The 23,426-nt window shown below is 44.1% G+C and overlaps 1 protein-coding gene across 2 annotated transcripts in view; it reads left to right on the top strand.

Moving 5' to 3' along the window:
* The window catches only part of lrmda (leucine rich melanocyte differentiation associated), a 170,407-nt gene that overhangs the window by 138,839 nt on the left and 8,142 nt on the right, over positions 1 to 23,426 (top strand). For both annotated transcript variants that reach the window (XM_040179117.2, XM_078104476.1), the window contains one exon: positions 11,495 to 11,579. In XM_040179117.2, coding sequence (XP_040035051.2) covers positions 11,495 to 11,579 — 85 coding nt within the window. The remainder of the gene's footprint in view (positions 1 to 11,494; positions 11,580 to 23,426) is intronic.

The raw sequence follows: 23,426 nt of genomic DNA, 5'->3' as shown, positions 1-23,426 counted from the left end.
CAACCTCGAATGAGGTTATTTATCACTAATAAGACAAGAGATAGTGAGTTTGTGTAATGCGGGGACAGGTTTCCTCCGTCATTAAGTCGTGTGTTTGCTAAAGTGGAATGGTATATTGCCTGGCATAAAACAAGGGGTGTCTTCATTTGTCAGACTCGTAGAGCTGTGAGACAAACGATGTTCAGAGTGTATGTCTGAGGGCCCTCTGAGACCACAGTTGAGCGGCTGCTCACTGGTGCGTTTCTCATGCTAATGTCATGGTCCCCCAGTCTATCTGTCACCCCATTACGCTAACATCATTATGCATAGGGGCCTGTCTCTGTCGTTGAAAAGAACAGAATCATTCCTGTCTCGTTTTGAAGCAAATTGTTTGGGGAACATTTCTGTCTTTTTTTTTTTCCAGTGGTAATGGCGGGCCAATCATTTCCAAGGCTCCAGGTATGCAGATGAATGAATAGCTATTTGAGCTGTTTGGTGAAAGGACTTTTTGTATTATTCATGAGAGGGATGGTGTGTCTGAAAGAGAAAGTGTGTGTGTGTGTGTGTGTGTGTGTGTGTGTGTGTGTTCATGCACATGCGTGTGAAGTAGCAAATGTGTCTCTATCAAACATGCATATATTCTCATCACACAAGCACAGTGTACATGCATTAAACAAGCATGCCTACGCAGTCAAGCTTAGCTTTTACCGACGGATGTGGGAAATGAGTCCCTCGGGTTAGTAGTTGACTTTTTAAAATATTTATCTAATGACTGTATGACAAAAATATCGTAGTCATGATCAAGATACCCCCGTTTCTCTGTAGGCCTCGACATGGTGGCATTATTTCAGTTTGTGAGCTGCAAAGTGCTTCTGAATGAGATTCTTCTGCTGTGATCTTTTCACTTCTGCAGGTCAGAAACCTTTTGTCTCAATTTAAATCACTCTGTCGTGGCATACAGCACAAATTCCAACATGTCAGCTGTGCAGATTTCTTGTGCCATCCCTCTGTGTGGGAAGTCTGCTGGCCGTGCACCCACCTGCTAATTCAAAAGACTCAATCAGCTCTGCTAACTGAAGAGACAACCCCGGGTCCCTGTAATTGCCCCGGTGACAGAGCTTCGGCAAGAAAAAAAAAAAAAAAACCTTTCTGTGTCTCAGTGTCATCATTTGCACAGCGTTATGAATAGGTTAATAAAATAAAATACTTTAATTATAGCTTAGTGGCCATATTGTTAATGGCACCAGTGTGGCTCAATTGAATAATACCGTTTCTACTATTAATTATCTGAAAGTGAACTTGCTTAAATGATATTTTACAGCCCCTTGATAAAATTACTGCTAGAGGCAATGTAATGATAGACAGACAAAGGCCATGCACGAATTATCATAAACTATTAGCTTGTTTCCAAAGGGTTTTATGTTAATCTTTTAGCGCTTAAGTACCCTGCAATTAACATATCAGGAGGAGCTGCCTTCCAGCTAGGCTTGCAAATTGAAGTCCTCAGATAAAAAAGCTATTGAGATGAAACCCTGACAGAGAAGAGGAGCCATCGCACTGAAGTGTGCTGGAATTTTTACCCGTGTGTGTGTGTGTGTGTGTGTGTGTGTCTCAGCGCACATCCGTGAGAGCGTGTGAGCAACTTTTAAGAGCAATGAGACAAAGAATGGGTGAAAAAGAGAGCAAGATACCGTGAGAGTGTCTGTGATCAAGGATGTATAACAGTTCCATTATCTCTCCTGGGTGATGACACGAGATGTCTCTTTCAGGACTCTTTCTCTTTGTCTAATTCCACGCAGTGTGCGAGCTATAGGAGGGTTGAAATGGCTCTCATCCGCTGTGATGGCGGCATCTGATGGAATGGCTTTACATATCAGGCTAGTGGCTTGATATGTAAATGTAGCGTTGAAAAAGGCTTCAGGGAGATATGGTTCATTGTTAGGTCTTCGCAGTCTGTGTTCCCTTTTATGCTAAACACAATTGTATCAACTGAACGAGCGTCTTGTAAACCACCCGTTGCCTTTGGTAGGTTAAACCCACAAAGGAGACCCATGCTTTGGAAGATGTGCATGTTTTATAGGGTAATTGGCAGCTTTGCTTTTCTCTGCTTCCTTTGTTGTTGACACATAGCAGCTGACACCATTTATATTTACTAGAGTTAAATAAAAGTACACCTACTTACCCGAAGAACTATATTTTTAGAAAAAAAAATATGTGTAAAACAAATATGTATTCACTATCATTAATATATATGTTTATAAATATATTTTTGGATTTTGTAAGTTATTCCCTGTGTATGAGAGTAATGATGATGTTGGACCATCACACATGGCATTCTGTACATTCTAGTACACATCGGTCCTGCTTTAGCCAAACCATACTGCTAGATGCGTGACCCCGTTGAGGCCTTAATGTCATGGTAAAGATTTGTTAGCCTGTGGAAGTCGGTTCTGGCAGTGAGATGCCTCGCCTGATTTATATTCACTGGCATGCAAGGGGAGCCAAATTCACTTTCTGCAAAGGAGATGCTTCAGCAGTGCCCTTGTATTATGCTTTATATTTATTCTGAAATAAAACCTGCAAACAAGGTCAAGTCCTTGAACCCACTGCGTCTCTTTTTTTTGTGTGTTTTTTCCTCCTCTTTGACTCCTGATTATCGTTCATGTAAATGATGACCCAACGAAAATCTTAGGTTTGTATTCCAACTATACAAATACAGCAGCAAAGGAAACGGGGCTGTATCCTAACCCTTACACTGCAAGGTTTTGATTTATTTCACAATTGAATATGAAAGCGGAAAGCAGGAGAGAAACTAAACAAAATCCCGATGAACACTGACTTTAAAAAACAAATTCTTGTCTGTCGGCCAGAATGTAATTTATGGGGCGGAGATTACAAAGCTACCGATACAATAAATTTAACTGATGGACAGAATTATGCCCAGTGCTTCCTGCTCTCCCCAATGACGCACACTAACTTAGCACCGGCTGACAACGCGTGTGATTTACCACCTGGAGTGGAGAAGGGAAAACATTCACAGGCGGAGGCAGCCGGGCCTCGCTTTGGCCCACGGCCTAGTGAATAAAACCCCGCTTTAATTCACCGACAAACGTGTCGCCGTTAAAAGCCCGAGAGTAGGAATTGCAGATCATAAATAACTCTGTGATTTATTAGCTAAAAAACAAAGAGCCACAAGCCCGGCCCAAAAGAGAGGGAGACACTGTTTGACAGAAAGTTGTCCGGGAGAGAAAAAGAGAGGAAAAACACACTCGCTCGCTTGTTCTCACTCACAGACACTCTGAACCTGAGCAGGGATGCAGCCCGGCGCTATCTGCTGCTGCAGCGTGGGAGCAGATGTGTCTGCTCCCTTCTCAATGTGTGACGGACGGAAAAGATAAACAGAGGGAAAAGCAGAGAAAGAGTGAGAGAGAGAGAGAGAGAGGGGGGGAGGAGGGAGGGAGGTAAAGAGCGCAGGAGCTGGCACGGCACTGGCTAATTTATCTTGCTGAGAGACAGATTAAAGAGAGAGGAGAGTGAAACAAAGTTCCTCTGGCTTAATCAGCGGACAGCCTGCTAGCAGAAGACATGATAAATCAGAGCGGGCTCAGTGCCGGAGGAGAGCCTTTGCTCTGGGAGGGAATGGGAGACGTCCTCGGGCCCCAACAGCAGTGTCTTTTACACGCGGCGTCGTGAACGGCGGCTTGTGAACTCGCTGCGTTTACACTCCGCAATCGATACTCGTTACTGTTGTACAGTAGCCCTTTGCCGTTACTTTGTCCGACGCTCGTTTTTTTGGGCAGCGGGTGAACGATCCCGCTGGGTGGTGTCGTCTAAATGGGACAAAGGGGGGGACGCGAGGAGGGCCTCGGGTTTCCCCTCGGTTCTTGTGGGCAGGCGTGTCGTTCTTTAGCTTTGCGCCTGACAGGAGGCTAAACCCTGAGGGCCTTAACCCAGGAACAGGAAAAGGGGGCTTGGATATCCCCGTGTCATTAGTTCACCGCGGGGTCACAGCTGGGCCACTCACAGCATGATTACACCTCTTGATTTATCTGCTTTGGAGCCCAAACACAGATAAATCTCCGAGCTCATCCCCGCCGTGGGATCCTCGCTGTCTGATAAACGGCCCAAGCTGAATAAACAACCCCCCCCCCCCCCCCCCCCCCCGCAGACACCCGACACCCTCACACGTTATGAATAATTCATTCACGTCGCGAGGTCCGTTGAATGTGTATATTTTGTACTTTGAATGGCAAAGGCGCTTCAATGATCTCCGTCCGGTCCGTCCTGCCTTTAAATTAAATGCTGGCGAGGCGGACATTTTGTTTCCTGGTTGTGAAGTTTATTTCCTCAACCCGGCTGTCTTCCTTCAGCATTTCCACATAAATATGCTTATGCTAATGCCTGCAGCGCGTTTCCCTGCGTAGGTATTGGCCTGTCTGCGACTTTATGACAAAGTTTGAAATCATTCATTACAATGACCCCTGCGGTAAATTCAGTTTGTGCGAACTCGTTCCCGGCTCTCCTGTTCGTCGTGTGGATGCGATCACGAGTGCCTTTTTAACTTAATTAATTGGCCGTTTTTGTTGACAAGAAATTTATGCAGTAATAATTTGCTCGAAATAGATGCGGAGCGCAGGAAATGAGATATCCATCAGGGCGCTTGTGTTCCGCCAGCTGCACCGCGGCTAATATGAAAGTATTTCAGGCTGCTCAGATCCTGCTGTTTGCGCAGTCAAGATTATATATACCCACGATCCATTGCCTGCCTCAGAGGCGCTCATGGAGGTCTATGATAACAAAGACTATGTGATTTATGGCCTGCTGTGAAAGCAGAACTTGATGAGATTAAACAATTTCATAGCACGAGTGTTTCTCAGAGGGCCCTCTGATTTGTGGCAACGGCGCCGACAGTAAATCAGGTTTATATATCTGAAAGCATGCTCAGCAAAGGAGTGCAATTACTGTTTGAGACAGCTACTTTTTATTTAATTTTTTATCCCTGGTTTGTCTCTTTTATTCCTGGCCTGTCAGACAGCCACTCACCTTCATAAGTCCTTCTGGAGGAAAGGGTTGAAGAAGAAGAGGAGGAGGAGGTGGGGAAGTCAAGGAGGAGGAGGAGGGGGGGCACAGTGGCGTGGGCCCTCTGCTATCGCTCCTCCGCAGCTTTTAGTGAGACAACAACAACAACAACAACGACCAGGGGACAATGGCGGCCCGCCGGCAGAACAACGCGGCCATCCATAGAGCGAGGGGGGGGGGGGGCACTCCATCTTTAATGCATTGTTTGCCTGCTGCTCCGTCCCCGTCTGGGTAAATGGAGTAGGCAGAGTGTAATTAGAGAGCCGGGCTTCGCTCCGTGCCATAAAGATGACATGGTGTAATGATACAGCTTACAGGCCCGCAGAGGCTTCTGTCTGGCGATGGAGGATCTGGGTCGTTTGCCGGTGACTTATGGTAGGTGCGGAAGATGACAGCGTTATCATTGCGACGTGAGACTCCCGACATGCGGATGCTGGAAATGTCTTTTGAAAGGTTGTCGGGGATTTGCGGAGAGCAGAGATGGATAGGGGGCATGTTTATCATTTGTGTTTCCAGTTTGTCTCCTAACATTGGGGAGCTTCGTTATCGTCGATATTTTATGTTTTCAGTCATCTCCATACAAATTAGCCGGATCTTTTGGATTGAGTAAAGGTCCGAGCTCTTACATTTCAATGACGGTGGTTGGGATGTTTTTACATCATGCAATCCCGCGGCTGCACTAATCAACAAATCAGTTTGTGTTTTGCGCGTGAATGTAAGTGAGCATGTAAGTACACGTGCATCAGTATTTCTACCACTAAAATAATGGTAAAGGGTGTGCGTGGGCTTTTTAATATGAATGCATATGTCTGTGTGTTTTGAAGTTGGTTAAATGTTCCACGAGTTGTGAGTCCTTGGGTGAAGATGTGAGTTGCGCATCTGTCTGCATCATCCCATATCTTCCCGGAAAACATCAAGAGATCTCATTATTTTGACATATCTCAGGGCTTTTTTTATTTATTTTTTTCTCTCCGTGTGCCTCGAGTCAAAATTAGTTTTCATCCCTTCTGTGATCTTACTGACTGAAGCCGACTCAAAGTAAAGAAAACCGCAGTGTTCCTGACGAGGCTGAGTCAAACACACACTTCACATAGCAGCAGTCTTGAGTTAAGCATTGCTAAGTAACCTTCACATTTCACTCGTGTGAAGAGCTAATTTCCTTTAAGTTCACGTGTCACTTTTCGTGGCTCTTTTTGTGGGTCCTCTTCAAATGTCTCTCTGCGTCTAATTGCATAGGAAACATTCCAGACAAGCTGGTGTGACAGGCCCGCTCCCAGAGTCTTCAATTATTAAACATCCTACACTCCAGAAAACAGCCCTGACGTTAGCTACAGCCCCTAATCAGAATCGAAAGCCTCATGATATGTCGCACTCCTTGGTTGCTGTGGGTTTGTGCACTTGTGCGTGTTTGTGTTGGAAAGATGAATATATTTCTTTTCACACCAGTCAAATAAGGCAAAACTCTGACAAAGAGGATTTTTTTTGTCATCAGTAGATCAGAACATTTGCATCTTCCTTTTGTCTGTTTAAAAAATGTTTTCTTACCTCAGAAATATATGAAACAATCAGTTTTCTTCAAAAATTTGAGTGAGACACTTAATCATTGTTTTAACTAATATATTTATAATACATACAGCATTTAGTCATTATTTTTTCCCTGTGTAATATTGCAGCTGCATAATCTGAGCCAACGCAAAGGTCAAACCAAAATAAGAAATAGCCTCAAGCTAATTGTACTGCATACCTGTAATGCAGGCCTACGTTTCTGCCTTAAATCACTTTCACTTATTCTGCAAGACACTCCGAGTAAAGGTCGAACGGATTCCTACATTTCAAGCTAAAAACAAATACAGCCTTATTACCATCTATGAGTCATCGTTGTGGATGATTAACGTCCAGCAGCACTCAACCTTTGCCTGCCTGACACTTAGCCTTACACAAAACGGCTACGCTCCCCGTTGCCGGTTGGCTCCGCGCGCCCCGTGCTGCGAGGGAAACAGTTGCTCTTGTGATCAGCGATCATATGATACATTTGCTCAGAGCGAGTTCATTGGAGAAGAACCGGTAAATCATTAAACACATGCTCAGCAGTCTTCCCTCTGAGCCAAAGACTGCTGCACTACCCACAAGCCCGAACACCATTACATCAACTGTTCTTCCCCCTGCCATTACCTAAGAACAGCAATTATAATCATACTGTACTTGATTTTCCCTTCTCATGAAAAAGAGAGAAGAGAAGATTATTAAAATCATATTTTTATAAAATGTCATCTTGACCAACACAAGCTTTGTTCTACTGGTACAATGATGTTAAACAATAATAGTTTCTGTTTTAGGCTTTTGAAAAAAGGCATATTATGCACACAATTGTGTACATTTATATATTGGGGATAAATTACATTTTTTGTAGTGAATTTGAGAATTCCTCATTTCATCATTGCTCTTACATCCTCCAAGCATTGCGAGCTGGTGCTACTTGTTCACTTCTTCCTTGTTTATTTCTAAAAGTGTTCTTTGTGATACATGGATCACAAAAGAATTATCCTGTGAAGAAATAAACGTGTCATGCCAGCATTAAATGTTGACTCAAATAAGTTCACAAGTTGTGTCTCCTCTGATCTCTAACACGATCAGAAAGCAGCACCAGTTTACAGAGACAAGATGTTAAAAAAGTTCCATGCACCGACACAAAAGAAATATTTTGATACAGACCAAAAGAGAAAACATATCAAAAGACATTTTTATACATGTCTTTTGCACGCACAAAAAAAAGCAGAAATGGTGTCAAGAGAAAACAAAACAGAAGGCTTGTTTCTTCCAACAATTGCTTTAAGCTACAAAAATCTCCTTGAGTCCCTAGCCTCCCCTCAATGTCAGCCCCTCTTCCCTCCCCTCCCTCCCTCCCCCCCTCTCTCTCTCACTCCTCTTGGTTTCTCTCTCTTCTTCTCCCCTTCTCCCTCTCCAGGCAGGACAGGGCCCTCTTTGCACCCTGATAGGTTGCGGGCTGATGCTTAGCAACAACATTCCTGTGCCCTAAGTAGCATTAAGCCTCTGGCTGAACTCTTTGATGTGGCTGTCAGGCCACATTTATTTCCTTTTAGCACTTTGTCTACTTGTCCAGATGTATAAGGAGATAAAAAAAAAAAAAACTAAAAAAAAAAAAAAAGGGCTGGTGTTTACACTGGTCTCCCTCTGTAGCGCGGCTGTAATTAGATTGTATTGCTGGTCGGTCCTAAAGAGGGAGGTGAGGTGAGGCGAGTCGGGAACCACCTGTGTCGGGATGAGCTGGTCGCGGCGCGACCTCGGAGCTGGGGGGGGGAAGGGAAAGCGGCGCGTTACACGCTACACTGCGGCAGCCAAGGATGCCATAAGTAATTCTAGGGAGAATGTGTTTCAGCCGGTTGTGTACCATCGTGGTGTTCTGTAACATCACGGCAGATCAAGATTTGGAATCGAACAGCACAGCCGGCACAAACTTTGTAAACTCAGTCGCAGTTGCATCTGAAAAACACCTCATTGTGCGTCAACCTTCCCCGACTCACTTTTTGGTGTCTCGTGTCATCAGGAACCCCGCCGAGGAGGTGGTTAGGAGCTCTGTGTGGCCCCTCTTTGTGTTTTGCTTTTCTTGGATATTCCCCTCCCTCCCTCCCCCGTCTCCCTCTTCCTCTCTCGTGGTGATTTGTTGGAAGTAATAATCACTATTGCCTCTGGGTTTATCGCCATTTATTCGCATAACAACACAGAAAGGGAGACGACAGACAGCATCGGTGTGATGTATTATCCAGCACGGGAATCATCTTTCATAATGACATCCAACAGAGATTCCTGTCCCCGCCGCCGCCGCCCTTTTCTCTTTAACACACACGTACACACACTTCCTACATTTCTCTCTCCTTATTTCCGCTCCCCCCCGTCCAGCCTTTATTATCTCAGAATCCATGGTGCTCCCCGGCCTGCAAATTTGTGGCGCATTATGATAAGCTGTGGCGATAACTCACATTGCACAGAGACAATAATGATGTGAACACTCAGCATATGCCCCGGGCCCGGCAAATTAAAACAATGCTCAGCTTGATGAGCAGACTAATCTGGACAGCAGAGAGGCAGCGAGAGACAAGGAGAGAGGGAAAAAAAGGGCTCCGGGAGCATCTTAAATACACGACACAGCAGCACCTCCCTCTGTTCAGTGTAGGTAGAACTTAAGGAAACCAGAGGGGGAGAAAGATAGAGAACGACAGGGTAACAGGAAAGGGGGGATAAGGAGACTAAGAGCGTAGATGCAGCTCTGGTTTAGAGCTCAGAACTACATGTGAATCATAATTATGTTAATTTTGTATTTTTACACAGTAAAAACAGTGTAATACTTTTCATTTATTATAAAAAAAAATGTGAACAACATCACATTGGTTTGCAAAGACTAGTTTTATAGTCCATCTATGAAGTCCCTTTGGATGTTAACTGTATAATGTATTGATACTTTCTCCGACATCAATTCATCGATTCCCTTTAAAGCGAGTACAAGAAAAAAAAATCCTCCTCCACTGTTGCACGTGCTTTGTCATCACAACCATTGGTGCTTCTCTTCCTCTGGACAGGCTGTTGACAAAAATGAAAGACTGCAGATGTGGAGGCGGAGGGAGGACGTCTGAGAGGAGAAAAGGGAGGATCGGGACATGAGGAAACTGGCTGATAATTGTTATCACTGTTGGTCTGGATAGGACAGGAAGTGACAGCCACAGATGTTGAATGGACTGGCTGTTCGATCAGCAGGCGAAATACCGGCGAGGTGAAATGGGGGTGTCATGGACAGCACGGGCACCGGCTGGGTGGTCATATCCAAAACAAGCGACTGAAGCCCCATAGGACCAAAAGCAACCGTAGGCTTTGTTCGGCATCCAGCTAACCCCAGCAGAACTCCTTGCCCCCCCCCCCTCTAACATAGTCGGTGGGTGGTGCTGTTAATAACGTGGCAACTAGAAAGATTAATTATGAGCAAACAGGAGGATTAGAAGGGGCGTTTGGGGGGCCAAGCAGGACAGAAGAGGCCCGGGCTTGTGATCTTTCAAGCAGGCCAGGAAATGAGGCGGGCAGAGGAGCACGGAGGTGCATCGAATAGAGGGGGCTACAAAAGTCTTAACGGCTGATCGGTTCCGTTAGCTCATATTTATCGTAGACAGCTGTGCATTTTGCAACTTCAGGGGAAAAAAAGAGGTTTATTTGTAGTGGTATTTCAATATAATTTTTGTTGGTGCTGCCTTAAAAAAACACATGCATTTTTTTCAGAAATGGTGTGCGGGTTTTTTACTGAGCGTATGTTCTTGTTTAATTCTTGCCTTACGCACTCCATATGAGAACAGTGTACAGCAGGGAGTGACCTGCGATATTTCTAAAGGGGTTTCAGCCTCTCCGGAGGCAGCAGGTCGGCCGTCAAAACAATATTTCTATCTCCAGCTGTTTCTTTCAAAAGCACAGCCTGCCTGCCTCGTGTAAGGTCTCAGAATAAGCTCATTTTGCCATTCTTCTCTTTGGTGTAATGTGACACACGTGCCGGCCGGCTCTAATGCCTTTCAGAGATGCTATCTGAAAGCACATTATGTGATCGTTTTCAATCCACAGTGCTCCCTTTGCACATGAAGAATATGCTTCCATTTAACAGTGCAGACCGTTCCATTTCTCAAGGTTATGCATGGGCATGCAGAGGAACAACAATAAAAGTGGGGAAAAATGCAGCTCCGAACCGTCCCTAATATGTATTTGTCAGTTGAGTCCCTTGCTATGATTAAAGACCGAGTGAATTCCTTCCTGCAGAAAAGGAAAGTATTTCTGCAAAGGCATCGGATATCGCTGTGTGGTGATAAACTGCCTGCCTGCTCCACCAGCCAAAAGGCTAAGGGGGGAAGGAGGATGTTTTGGACCTTGAAAGTGTATGAAAGAGCAACAACACTAGAAACTCTTGACCTGTTCGGGAACAACACCGATTCAGGCCTCTCTTTTCTCTTTGTCGCGTAGCAACACTTGCATCTATGGATTTTTCTTGTTGCGCTGGCAGGAATCTATACACATATTCATCTCACCTCTCAGTGATGTGTCATTAAATACGTGCCTCTGCAGAGAGGACTACCTTAGCGGGATGCCTTTCACTGCTGAGTGACATCTAGCCTTTAGTTGACTCGAGCCTGGAGGTTATGGCGGAGGGAAGGTTAAGACCTCCCCTCCCTTAACCGGGTCGTAGATCAGATCATCAAAGACAGGAGTGAAAGTCCACATAATGTGAGAAGTAATAAAACATGACCTGCCACGTTATGTAACAGGTGAAGTCTTTTTTTAACCTTTCCTGTTCCAATTCCAAAGGAGTTTTGACACTCGCATTTGGCCACAGTAACAACCTTTTATTCTTCTATATATTCATTCCTTTTGTTTGTCTCCTAACTCCTAGCCACCTAAGGAGACTAGATCTGAAAGTCAACCACTGCCCTACACTCCTCTGCCCCGAGGATCCAGAGATGCCAAGAACCACAAAGGTAAGGGAATAAGAAATACTTCATAACCTTTTCATTTAGGCGCTTCATACACGCATCCGTTCAGATCAGTTCTTTAAAGTAAACCAGAAGTGACACAGCACATTATCATTCATCCAATCAAAACGTGAACCACCGGATTATACAAATATGCATCATACCTCCAAACTGCTTCAGGGAGTGGGACTGTGCTGGCCTTGAGACTGCGTTGGAAGTTATGTTATCTATTCTTATTGATCTCATCTCATCCCTGTGATGTGTTGATAGCGGGAATAAATCCGAGCAATGTAGGTGACCGCAGTTCTGAATCTACGCTAGAAGCACACGGCACACAGACACGAGTTTCCTTGATCTGTTCATAGCAGACATTGATTCGGCCTCGTGTTGACCCGCTGTAGTCAGTTGATGTAATTATGTAGCAACTCCTTAGCATCTAACGCTGCACTCTGAGAATAATGCATTGCAGTTTTTGAAAATAATTGTGCAGGTAACCGACTGCGTTCGGAGCAGATTCTCTTTCTGAGGTTAATGTACAAAACCTTGGTCCTCCATTTTATTATTTTATACCCATAAATCACAATATATAAAAAGTCTTATTTGTTTTGATTGAATCCTTAGACTTAAATCAGCTGCAAGTCCAGCATTTAATAAGTTTGTATCATTGCATTACCAAAAATAACATCTTGATCGTCGTAAGAATTATAATTTAATATAGATCATTTATAATCCTAGGTGTCAACACACTCTAAAAGTAGCTAAAAGCAGTTAGTATATAACTAAAAGGACGAGTTTAACATAATTATTGCAAAACAAGAATTATTAATTATTATTAAATATTCTCAATGTGCACTTTACAGTTAATCACACTCCGGTTATTCTGAGCAGCAAAGCCACGTGTGTGGAGTAAAGAAAAACAGTATACCCAGATTCAGCCGTTTTTTTCATCAGGTCATTTTTCGTGCGTGAGACATTCATCACTGTCTTCCGATGCAAAACACCTGCAATGGGTCGACCACCGGTGCGGTAGCGCAGCAAGTCTACAATGAGAATCTCTTCCCCTCGTTGATGGTGCCAAGGGCAGATCTATGTTACGAAAGCGCGAATGGTGGCAGCTCTCACCGGATATAAGGACAGGAAGGGCCCGGTGCTTTGTCAAAATCAGACCTGGCTAAGAACAGTCCATTTAAAGGTGAGAGGAACTGACATGAAATATTTTCCCCTTCGTCTAAGATCTGCGAAGCAGCGACAGTCTCCATTTGTTATTTTTACGATGCAGTGCTGCAGCCTCCGATAACACAGCCCTCATTTTCGCCCTTCACCTCGTCCTTATGGTTCCCTTTTATTTACAATTCCTAATCATACCAGAGGTTTTTTTGTATGCGCTTGAGGTGGTCACATCTTTTTAGTATGGGATGTTTGTTCTGTTTTTGTTCGTGCATGAGAAACCATGAGACGAAAGGCCTTTATGATGCAATGATATCATATTGAATCGTAACATTCTGAGATTTAGAAGCAAATAGACGGTGAACGTGGACGAGGAATCATTACATCCTTATTAAGCAGTGGAAATCTTTCCCAGCTTTGTGATGGGGCTGTATTTTTTTTTTCTAAGTGGCCTTTTTTTAGTGGGGGTACAACGGTTGTGTGTAGTTTTCCTCTCTGCTGCTGCAGTAGCAGGCGGATCAGAAGCTCTTCTGACATCGCCCTGTCGGCTGCTCGGAAAGTACCTCCCTTTTCCTCCTATCAACCCTCGCCCCCTCCACTGTGTCACCTGTGTGGAAGCCCGAGAGCCCGAGTGCCAGAGGTAATTACAGCAAGTAGGAGCTCCCGGAGGAGGAGGGCAGCGCCAGCAGGTCAATGCCCAGAGAAGGAGGGGTGGAAGCCAAGGACAGAAGCCCAGGATAAGCTCTTATCTTGGCCGGTGGAGGAGTCGACCTGCAGGAGACGGAGCAAAACGAGGCGGAGAGGGAGGAGAGGAGGGATGGAAGTGGAAGTGGGTGCTTTTGTGGTAGTGAAATCTATATCGAGATTCCACAGACCAGATCTGGCAAGAAATCGACAGAGCGTAGGGAAGAAGAAGTAGAGGGGAAGAGACAATGACAGGACTAGTGTTAAATGTGAGGAAAAAAAAGGAAAAAAAAGACAGGAAATAAAAATGAGAGAGAGGTAGACAAAAGACAAAGTGAAGGAGGACTACGGGGGCTGTAGCGTGTCTCGGGGAAGGCGTGACGCGGAGAGCAGTGGCGTATATAGTCTGGCAGGAGGGGCCTGAGGATCCTCCACCACTGTCACCTTGGCTCTGAGTCTTAGTGCCGGTCCAACTGTCAGCTCGGCTCTAAATCTAGTAGTCATAAATGGTCCCAGCCTAAAGTGGGTCTTCTTGAAGACCGGCCTGTACCGTAGGATTAGGCCACAGCCAATGGAATGTAAACATCGTGCTGCTTTTTTCTTTATCACCAGCATGTCGTGTTTTTCCAGGATTCAAAAGTTTATTTCACAGATCTGATTGCAACTGTCGTTTGGAACTATGAGAGAAGGCGCTCTAGACTTGATTGATATCCATGTACACATATGAGATTTTAATGAAATACCATTCATTTCTGTATAGTTCAATAAATATACTAAGCACTGTTTACTACATTTGTTTACAGATGTCAGTTTAAGTTTGAGGAGGCCGTCCCTCAGCCCCGACGGCGGTAAATGAAAGGGATACGTTTGTGCGAGTAAACAGATGAGCAAAAATGCCTGAAGTTTGCCTTAGTTTGAGCCCTGGGCCCTTTTAATCTTGGTGTTCCGGGCCCGCTTCCAGCTACTTTGCATGTATGTGTCTTAAACGGTGCACAACTGTTATTAAAGTCCCCGGAGGAAAGCTGCCACCGAAGCAAAAAAAAAAGGAGATATTTCCGACGACGCTCATGGGTTGTCTCACATTTTTCATTTTTTTCGTTGTTTTGCTTTCATTACTTGTTTGGGGTGATCCGCACAGAAAACCCTGCTACATTCCCCTTTGCCCCCGCCCGCCCCCCCCCCCCCCTCCCCACCCTCCAAAAAAAAGAAATTGGAGCAGCGGGAACAGATCCAAACTAAGAGTAAACTGTTTTATAGTTGCTGCACAACAAATAAACAAACATCTGGAAGCATTCAGAGCAGCCCATTAGAAGGGCTCTGGGCTTTGCCAAAAAGGGGTAAATGATGAGGAATGGGCTGTCGAAAGGCTGGCGGAGACAGGGGAGAGGCCAGATGACGGAGCTGTGGGTGCTAAGCGCTGCCTTTTAGAGCTCAGCTGGGCTCAGAAAGATCTACACCTGCTGCTTTCTCCTCCCCTCCTTTCCTCCACCCGACATCTGGATGGGACACATGACTAATGGATGACTCGACTGGTAGTTTTAAAACTTAGCTATTGTCATCATGAAGGGAAAGGTGGTCGGTCTGAATGAAGACTCAATGTTTTTTGCACAACGCAATCAGTAAAACTAGTAAGTTTGACAATTTTTTAAAATTCCAATGTGTCTAAGACAATGTACAGCTCCCTAATGTTAGTCTTGTGTTTCTTGATTAAAAACTAAGGCTGATTATATGATTCATAAAGAGAATTGATAAGATGCTGTTGCTATACAGACTTTTCATAAAGTCCTGTTATTTACAGTGAACATGTGCTAATGGTTATGGAGTCTTTTGGTAAATGAAACGGTTACCTCATACATCTATTTGTTTTCTTCGGAGTGGGTTTTCATGCTTATGTTGCGTTATTTTGCATAGTTTGTCACTGTGTAATATGTAGTATGAATGAAATGGAGCGCTCACCTCTCGGCTGATAATCTTCCCATTCTGGTTTGGACTGCCTCGGCATGTTCCGCGAGTGTTGAACTGTCCTCTCTGGAGCGTGGTGAGAAAAGGCAGAGCACCTTTTGACGTTCCCCATTAGACACACGTACGTGCTCTGCGGGACATTTCACTACAGCCTTGTAATGATTATAACATCTGTCCCCTGATGAACAAAACGCAAAGACTTGCACTGGCCCCAACACCACTGAAACGGGGCATATGGAAAGAACAAAGTGCCAGATTTTCCTCCACACTAGTCCAGAGTAGCCTGTGCAGCATGCTTTCTGTAAAAAAAAAAAAAGAAGAAAAAAGTACAACTAAAACGCATGTGTTCAACATCGAGAAATGACGGATGATGAAACGTTTCATAGAGAATGATATACAGGGATCCCTCTGCAGGCTGCACGCCAGGAGCATGTGTTCAGTGAGCCTCTGAACCAGGCTCCACGAGGTGAGTTGACAAAGTCAAGACATGGACTTCTTCCTGGGCACGGAGATGATAGAAATGTTTCCCTGGCGCTCGTCACGGCATGGAGGTTGGATTTCTATGCAGCGTTTTGCCAGTTCGTGAGCTGATAAAGTATCTGTGATCGGTGTAAAATGATCCTCTACATGGGACCACAGAAAGGAAAAAGCTACAATATGTGGACTTAGTGTGGACTTACACAGGCAGTACTTGGATATTTGTATTAAGATATACAATTCTGTAATTGATATGGGAAAGTACATACACTGTATTTAATTATAGTCACTTTTTACTCCACAATTCAGGGAGAAATATTTTACTTTTAGTTCATTACAAATATGTAATAGCTGTTACGTGTTACCTTTCTGATCAAGAAATGTATAATGTAAATATACTATGTATATACACATAGTATATATACAATTATATATTTAAATTTAAATTAAAAAATAATTAAAAAACAGTTTACTTATTATTTTTATTTTATTAAATAAAATGAATTGAAACAATAGAAAACACTAATTTATTTTAGACACGCTCTGATCTTGTGGCCATATATACATAATACAGTTATTTATTATTTATTATTACAGTATTTACTATATGTATGAGTGTGTTGGCAACTTCCCTTTTATTAATTGTTAATCCAGATACATTTTTGTTCTTTCTTTTGAAAGAACAAGGACCTGAGAGTACATGCAGTCCCATCCCTCTATTCCTCTGCCCGGTTGCTCCGGCCGTATATCACGGCGGTGTATACTCCCTGTGTATGCGAAGAGGCTTCATGTCCTTTATGCCAGGAGGATGATTTGATATTATTCCTCCCAGGAGTAGATTGGCTCGGCAACATGAATATCCATTAAAGCCGCCCTATGGAGATGGATGAGGGGAGATGGGACGAGGCGAACTGGTTCCGCCATCCGTTACCTCGACTTCAGGAAACGCGGCACTGTCCACATCCAAAGTGATGAGAGCTCATTTTTTGGAGGCAGGCCTGTCCTTTTTATTACTTCCCCGGCAATCGGGCTCCACGCTTTCCTCGTTCAGAAGCCGGCTAGATTAAAATGCCAGGACAACCTCCTCCACTTCCGCTGCCGGAGTGTAACGTAAACTGCTTTGAGAAAGCTGGCCCGTCACCAGGCGTCATTATCTTTAGATGGTACTCCGCTCGCGGTATGTGAATAATTCTGTTTGTGCTGAGGTTTGGGGAAATGTCAGTGACACTGTTGTTTTTTACGTGGCCGTTTGATGTTGCTGACATACTGTAGTCTCCTGAGTGTTTGAGTTCTCAAACTGATGTTGGACGTATACAGCAAAAACTTGAGGAAGTGGTGGCTGTCAGTTTCTGAGCCTTTTCACGATATTTGTCTCTTAGTTTGTCTTAGTAAAAGTAAATATTTCTCTCTCTTGTAGTCTGCTTTAAAAAAAGGTTGATTCATAGTCAAGTTTAAAGTGTGCTGGAAGTGTTTTGACAGAAGTTATCCAAATAATGTCATCGTGATGCCGTAAAGATCACATTCAATTTGACATTTTCTCTGTAAACATTATTAATCTGAAGGCTTCATGCACATTCATTTAATGCGGCAGTTTTTGTTGAACACGTACATTACTTTAGGCATTGTGGACACTGAGTCTGAAGGCAAACCAGCAAAACATTTGAACTTCTACATCAACACTGAAATATGATGATTACAAACCATTTTCCATTTTCTATGTTGCCTACTAAATCATTACTGTCCCAAACAAGCACACACAAACCTGTTAAACCCAACTGGACAAACTCTTCGAAACTCGCTCAGGCACAAAGACGTTTGAGGCAATACGTTGGCATCTACTTCAGACGTGTCAATCCTACAGACGCGAGTCTCGGCCAAGTTGGCCCAATCCGGTTGGAAAAAACTTTGGTCTACTTTCTATTTGCACCGGTCATTCTCAGAAGCAAACATAAATCACCCAAAAGTAGATAGGTCTCACTGCTTTAATCAGCTCTTGGTATTGCTAATGCAGCTACACAATCACTCATTTTCCACCGTGGTTTGTTGTCGTGCTTTGGGATAAACTAGAGGCCGCCTGTATTTTTCCAGCCATACTTTCAGTTAGAAGTCGGAGCAGGTTTTTTGTAGCCTTTATGGATTCCAAAGGTGGGAGTCCATCATAATAATTCAGTATGGGGGTTAGCTGCCAGATGGTTTTGGATATTTTTACAGCAGGATGGATGTGGGGTTCACCAGTTTCTGTGTCAGTACCCTTTGAAACAAATTGCTCGGCGAGCAGGCTGAGTCCGCCTGTGTGAGGCCGCTTGCTACTCGTCATTCTGATGAATAGCTTCCAACATGCCGGCAGATGCTGGACAACTTCTCATACTAAAGGGGACATGATCAGACCTCGATGTGTCATTGTAGCTTTTTAATTGCTATGTGTTACCAGGGATGTTTACACAGGTATACAAAATGTCTCATATTTTACATTGTATGATAAAGCACGTTAACGCGTTTAGATTTAATACCTGCTAAACCCATTTGGCTTGTTGGTTTATAAAGGGTCATATGTCTTAATCGGGGTGTTTTCAATAAATTATATTTTTGGAGTGAACTGTAGTTAGTAATTACAGGGTGACCAATCTCACAAAGTAATAATTCAAGATGAAGATATGCTTTAATTCTAGTCTGGTTAATTAGATTCCAATTCACTTGGTGGACAGTTTATCATGCCGGTTGACAACGCGTACTGCATGGATACACAGCTGTGGTATATCCCCAAACTTTTCTGTAAGGCGCGATTGTAACAGAGCTACATATAGATGCTGTGGACCCGCTTATATAGAGAGGAAACAAGTGCGCGAGTTAAATAATAAAGTGTTGTCCTGATAGCAGACAGGCTCCAAGTGGCAATCAATCATGAAAACCTTCCCTGGGTAACCACGCAGCACAGTGTATAAACACATCCCAAGATGGGACAGATGTTGCGTTGAACAATTATAGAAGTTTTGGGGCTTTTGAGTCATTCGTGATTACGCTGTTAATGAAATTTAAAATCAAATGGATTTTGGCAAAATAATTGCCTATTGGGCTGGGTTTCTTTTGTCGAGCTGCTGCACTCCCTTAAGTAATACACTGTAGTACTGTTCCAATCAGCATCGCCTCAAGGCTTTGATGAACTCTATATTCTCAAGTGAGTTGACTGCATTGTACGGAGCCCCACATGTTTTTTAAGCCAACAGTGAGAACTTGAAGATAAAATTCGTAACTACAGGTAAAATATGCACATGCATAATACTAATGCACATATACATGTAAAGCGCAGTTCAGTCATTTAAAGTGACCTTTTCTTTGGATTATTGTGGGTCCTTTAACTTCAAACACACACACACACCCACACAAACCGACACACTCATTGCCAGGTATCCTCAACGCTCCAAAGCTATTGTGGCGGAAAGAGCCGAACTCATCTGTCAATTACGGTAAGCTCCGTTGGGCCGTTGTCTAAACTGTTTTCTCACTCACCGGTGAATCCAGTGATTTATTGTCAACTGCCTAGACATCAATATACAATTTGGAGACACTAAGATGCGATGTCTGAACACAAACTATTGTCAGAGTATCAGCCTAGCTCACATTAAGTGCCATATAGAATATTCATTGCATCAGTCAGTGTGAAAGCCTTGTTTGGATTTGCTCCTTGTGAAGAGAAGTCTGTTAACCAATAGGCTGGGCTTCCCGTGCTATGGATCTGGGCTTCTGTGTAGTTCGCATTTACTATCCAACTGAATGAACAATGTTCAAGCCGCCCCAAACACAGACCCAGTGTTGCGGATTTGTGTGTCAACCTCCCTTTGCCTTCCAATACATTCGTTTAACTATGAGTATCACAGTGAATTTGTGCAATTGACATTAATTTATTCTCTCTAAAATATGAAGGGGCGCTAGGAAGTAGCAGGTATTTTATGTTTGTAGTGGCATCAACATTCTGGCTCAGCGAATGAAAAGAGCAGGGTCACTGTAATGCAGAGGAGGACCAAAACAACCTTTTAATCAGTCACTTTGATTTCTCCAAAGCTACTTCATACAGATGCAGCAGGTTTCTTTGTCATGATAATAGGAGCAGACACGTTATTTCAACATCGTTATTTAATTTGCAGATAGTTTCTGGCACAATATGTCGCTCCAGCGCAAGATGATTGGATTGACTGAGTCATTTTGGTCAAACTCATGAATCTATTCCAGATTGTTGTGATTTAAAAGGCTGTTTGCTTCATTCTGCTCCCTCAGGACAAGAGTGTACTCCAAACTAAACCTTCAGAATTGGTAACCATCAACTCACATCCTCTCTGCTCAGAGAGATGTAATTATTTGATTGTAGAGATTGTTATGTACTGCTGTAATAAATGTTTGCACTGCAAAATGCAGAGTAAAATCACAGTAAAAAATCTGTTTTTAAAACGGAAAACTTTTACATTACTTGGATTGCTGGGTGCCTGAAGACCCTCAAAAGAAAGCTAAAATATGTCTCTCCATTTGACACCATTAGCAAGTGTTAACACGTAACCCTTGGCAGTTTGCAAACTGCTCCGCACCATTTCGGGCATCCTCTGCAGCAGCCGTTCTGAACGTAGCATTGGGGCGGTTGCACAACAGAAACCGACGAAGAGGGCATGATTGTGGATAAAGTGGAATGAACACGTCCACATGTCTGGCAGCGGGATTCTTTGTTTGCGCATTGTGACCCCGAGTTGCAATATCCCAGGGCTATCCAAGTGTTCGCATCGTGCCCTTTCGATTTACTTCCATTCAGATTAAAATAACGACTTGGTTTCATTTATTTTCCTTTGCACTGAACCCTCGTGGTAGAATACAGAATACATTGGGTTTTTTTGGACTACCTCTGCTATAGAATGTGTTGTACCATTGTAGTGGGCAGCAGATTGTAATAGCTGAGCAGAAACAATAATATTAAGATAACCTTGGGAGAGAAGCGATAACACCACCCTGGGCATCTTTCCTTCTTGCCATCACTAACCCATTGTGACATTTTGGCTGAGGAACTGTTCAAGCTACAGCCCTAGCAGCTTATTTTCACTTTTCATACTGTACTTGAAGCGATGGCTTCTCGTTATTTTAGGGTTTTGCAAATCGCTTCCTTGGTCGGCTTGTATTGGGATGTGCTGTTGGCCATTAGACTTTTCCCAATCCTCACAAACACAATGGGCAAACCAAAGATATTACTGGTGTATTGCGCAGTCAATAATATTTGGCTTCATTATTTCCTTGGCCCTGCGATGACACCCGTCCCCTTTCAGGTTTGAAATCTCATCCCCTTATCCTCCATACCTCAGCTGTGGCTCAACCAAGCAGCCAAGCAGATAATACGCTGTGAGCTCTGAAACATGTACCATTATAATTAGCTTTGTCAGGTCCTAGCCCCTACAACACTCATGCAGATAATATGATAATATGTCTTCATAACCGGCTGACCTTACATGCTCAATATTTCTCCTCTTATGAAGATTACATGTCAATAATGTAATTGAGTCCCAGGGTGTGTGGCAAGTGAAGATTTAGGTTATTGGACTTTTCGGGGCAGTGATGTACGAGCGTTATTATTCTAGCTGTCAGGAGATGTGCAGGGGGCTGAGGACAGTCCGAGACTGTCCGGGGGAGGGGAAGGGGAAGGGAGCGGGTGAGCCAAAGAGAGACACAGAAAAGGTAGAGAGAGGGAGACGGAAATGACGAGGAGAGACTGGGGAGAGTAGTAGAGGCAAAACCATCTCTCGCAAGGAGGAGCAGATCCACAGTTAATCATTCCCTCATACCTCCATCTCTCTGTCCCCTCCCTCACTCTCTGCATGTAAACAGGGGATGCCATATTTATTAAGAGAAGTACAGTGGAGCCATCCGCGTGGGCACAGAGAGGCCCGAGCGGTACAAAATATTCAGGAAAACGCAATACTATCCTCCCTCTGCCTCAAACTATTGTTTTATTGTAGGTTAATTGGTTGAAATTCAGGCAGGAAATGACAGCCTGTTGGTTGATACAACCATAAACATGAGCATTGTATGTGGAGCATGTTGTGTTAGAGTTATGATTTTTGGATCTATAAGAAACAGACACAATCCTTTAATGCCACAGCAAATGTAGCAGTTCAAGCCATTAGATAGTAAGCTCATTGTAATTATATTAAAATGCTCAACCCAAATCAAATAAACAACAACAAGAACAACACAATATGCACTTGGGTTTATTTTTTCTATACCCTATAATTTCTCTTGCCACATGTAGTGGCAAATTGTTCTAAATGCCGTACGTCAAGGTGCCGTTTTGTCCGTCATCATTTGACTGTCAGTGCTAGAGGCGGAGGAAATGGGATGTGAAAATGAGTGTTGTCGATTGAGGTCCACCAAGGAAGGTTACACACATTTTCAGCTGTGAGAGCGAGAGAGAGGCAGAAGCAGGGGGACACACAAAGGCAGGGTGGGAGAGCAATGTTAAAGGATATTTTACCACGTCCTTTCGGATTAGGCCCGGAGATTGATATCTTCCAGTCAGATGAAGCCCTGACGTGAGTGATCCAGCCCCTCCGTCATTGTGACATGCGGCTCTTGGCTAACGCTCATCCGTGGTGATGGGCGCACCCTGCGCCACAAGGGCCCCGGCGAACATACCAACCTTCCCCTCTTCCCCCCGTTCTCCGTGCGCCTCGCTCTGCCGTCTCTGTTCTTTTATTTCTAGTGCCCTTCTCCCCTGTTTTCTGTCACCATGTCATGTCCAATCACCGTTTGGCTGGCCAGGCACTCAGTCGGGCGGGCAGGGAGCAGAAGCCCTAGGTAGGGAACTGCCTAACAGGCGTCAGTATGGGCACTGAAATGACTCTAATAATGGGGTCCACGTGTGGCCCAGACAGGCCAGTCAGTTAGCAGGGCCAAGATGGGGAGTAATAAGTGTTTGATGTCTGCAGGGGAAGAAAGTGTGAAGGAGTACAGCCAACCCCGGGCACTCCGGTCAGGCAGGTGCAGCCAGCCGCGGGTCTGAGGGGAGTGACTGTGGAGCAAGACGTCAGATTAGTATTGATACGCGCCACACTGGAGGTTACCAGGCTGTTTGTTTAAGAGAGAGTCTCGGGGTGTTGGCCGCCAACACTCCGATGGGGTAATTGATGTCTAGCTCAAGAAGACCAGCGAGAAGACAACGCCGTACTTTAGGCAAGAGCTTTATGGACAAAACATCGATTCCGTGTTTTGATGAAGAAAGGAGATACTGTACAAGCGGCGCCTTTTATCATCCGCGCGTGTTTTACGAATGTGTGCCTAAATCTTTTTGATGGAAATTACCACTGACGGGTAGCGAGGTGCCATTTTGTCCACTGACGCGTGAAGTCCGTCTCTGTCTGCGCAGTTGGGTTTAGTTAACACGGCACTTAGGGAGTGACATTGCTTTGGAGCCGGCAAAACGCTGTCATTGTCACGTCATTTATCTTTTGCTTACCAATCGTAAGCCCCGCGCTGAGTGCCTCGCTGAACTCTTCTGTGCCCTCTAAGTAAATAACTTTATGTCGACCCACCAAC

Source organism: Gasterosteus aculeatus, chromosome 6 (genome assembly GCF_964276395.1).
Source record: "Gasterosteus aculeatus chromosome 6, fGasAcu3.hap1.1, whole genome shotgun sequence".
NCBI lineage: Eukaryota > Metazoa > Chordata > Actinopteri > Perciformes > Gasterosteidae > Gasterosteus > Gasterosteus aculeatus.
This window is presented reverse-complemented; position numbering and strand designations above follow the sequence as displayed.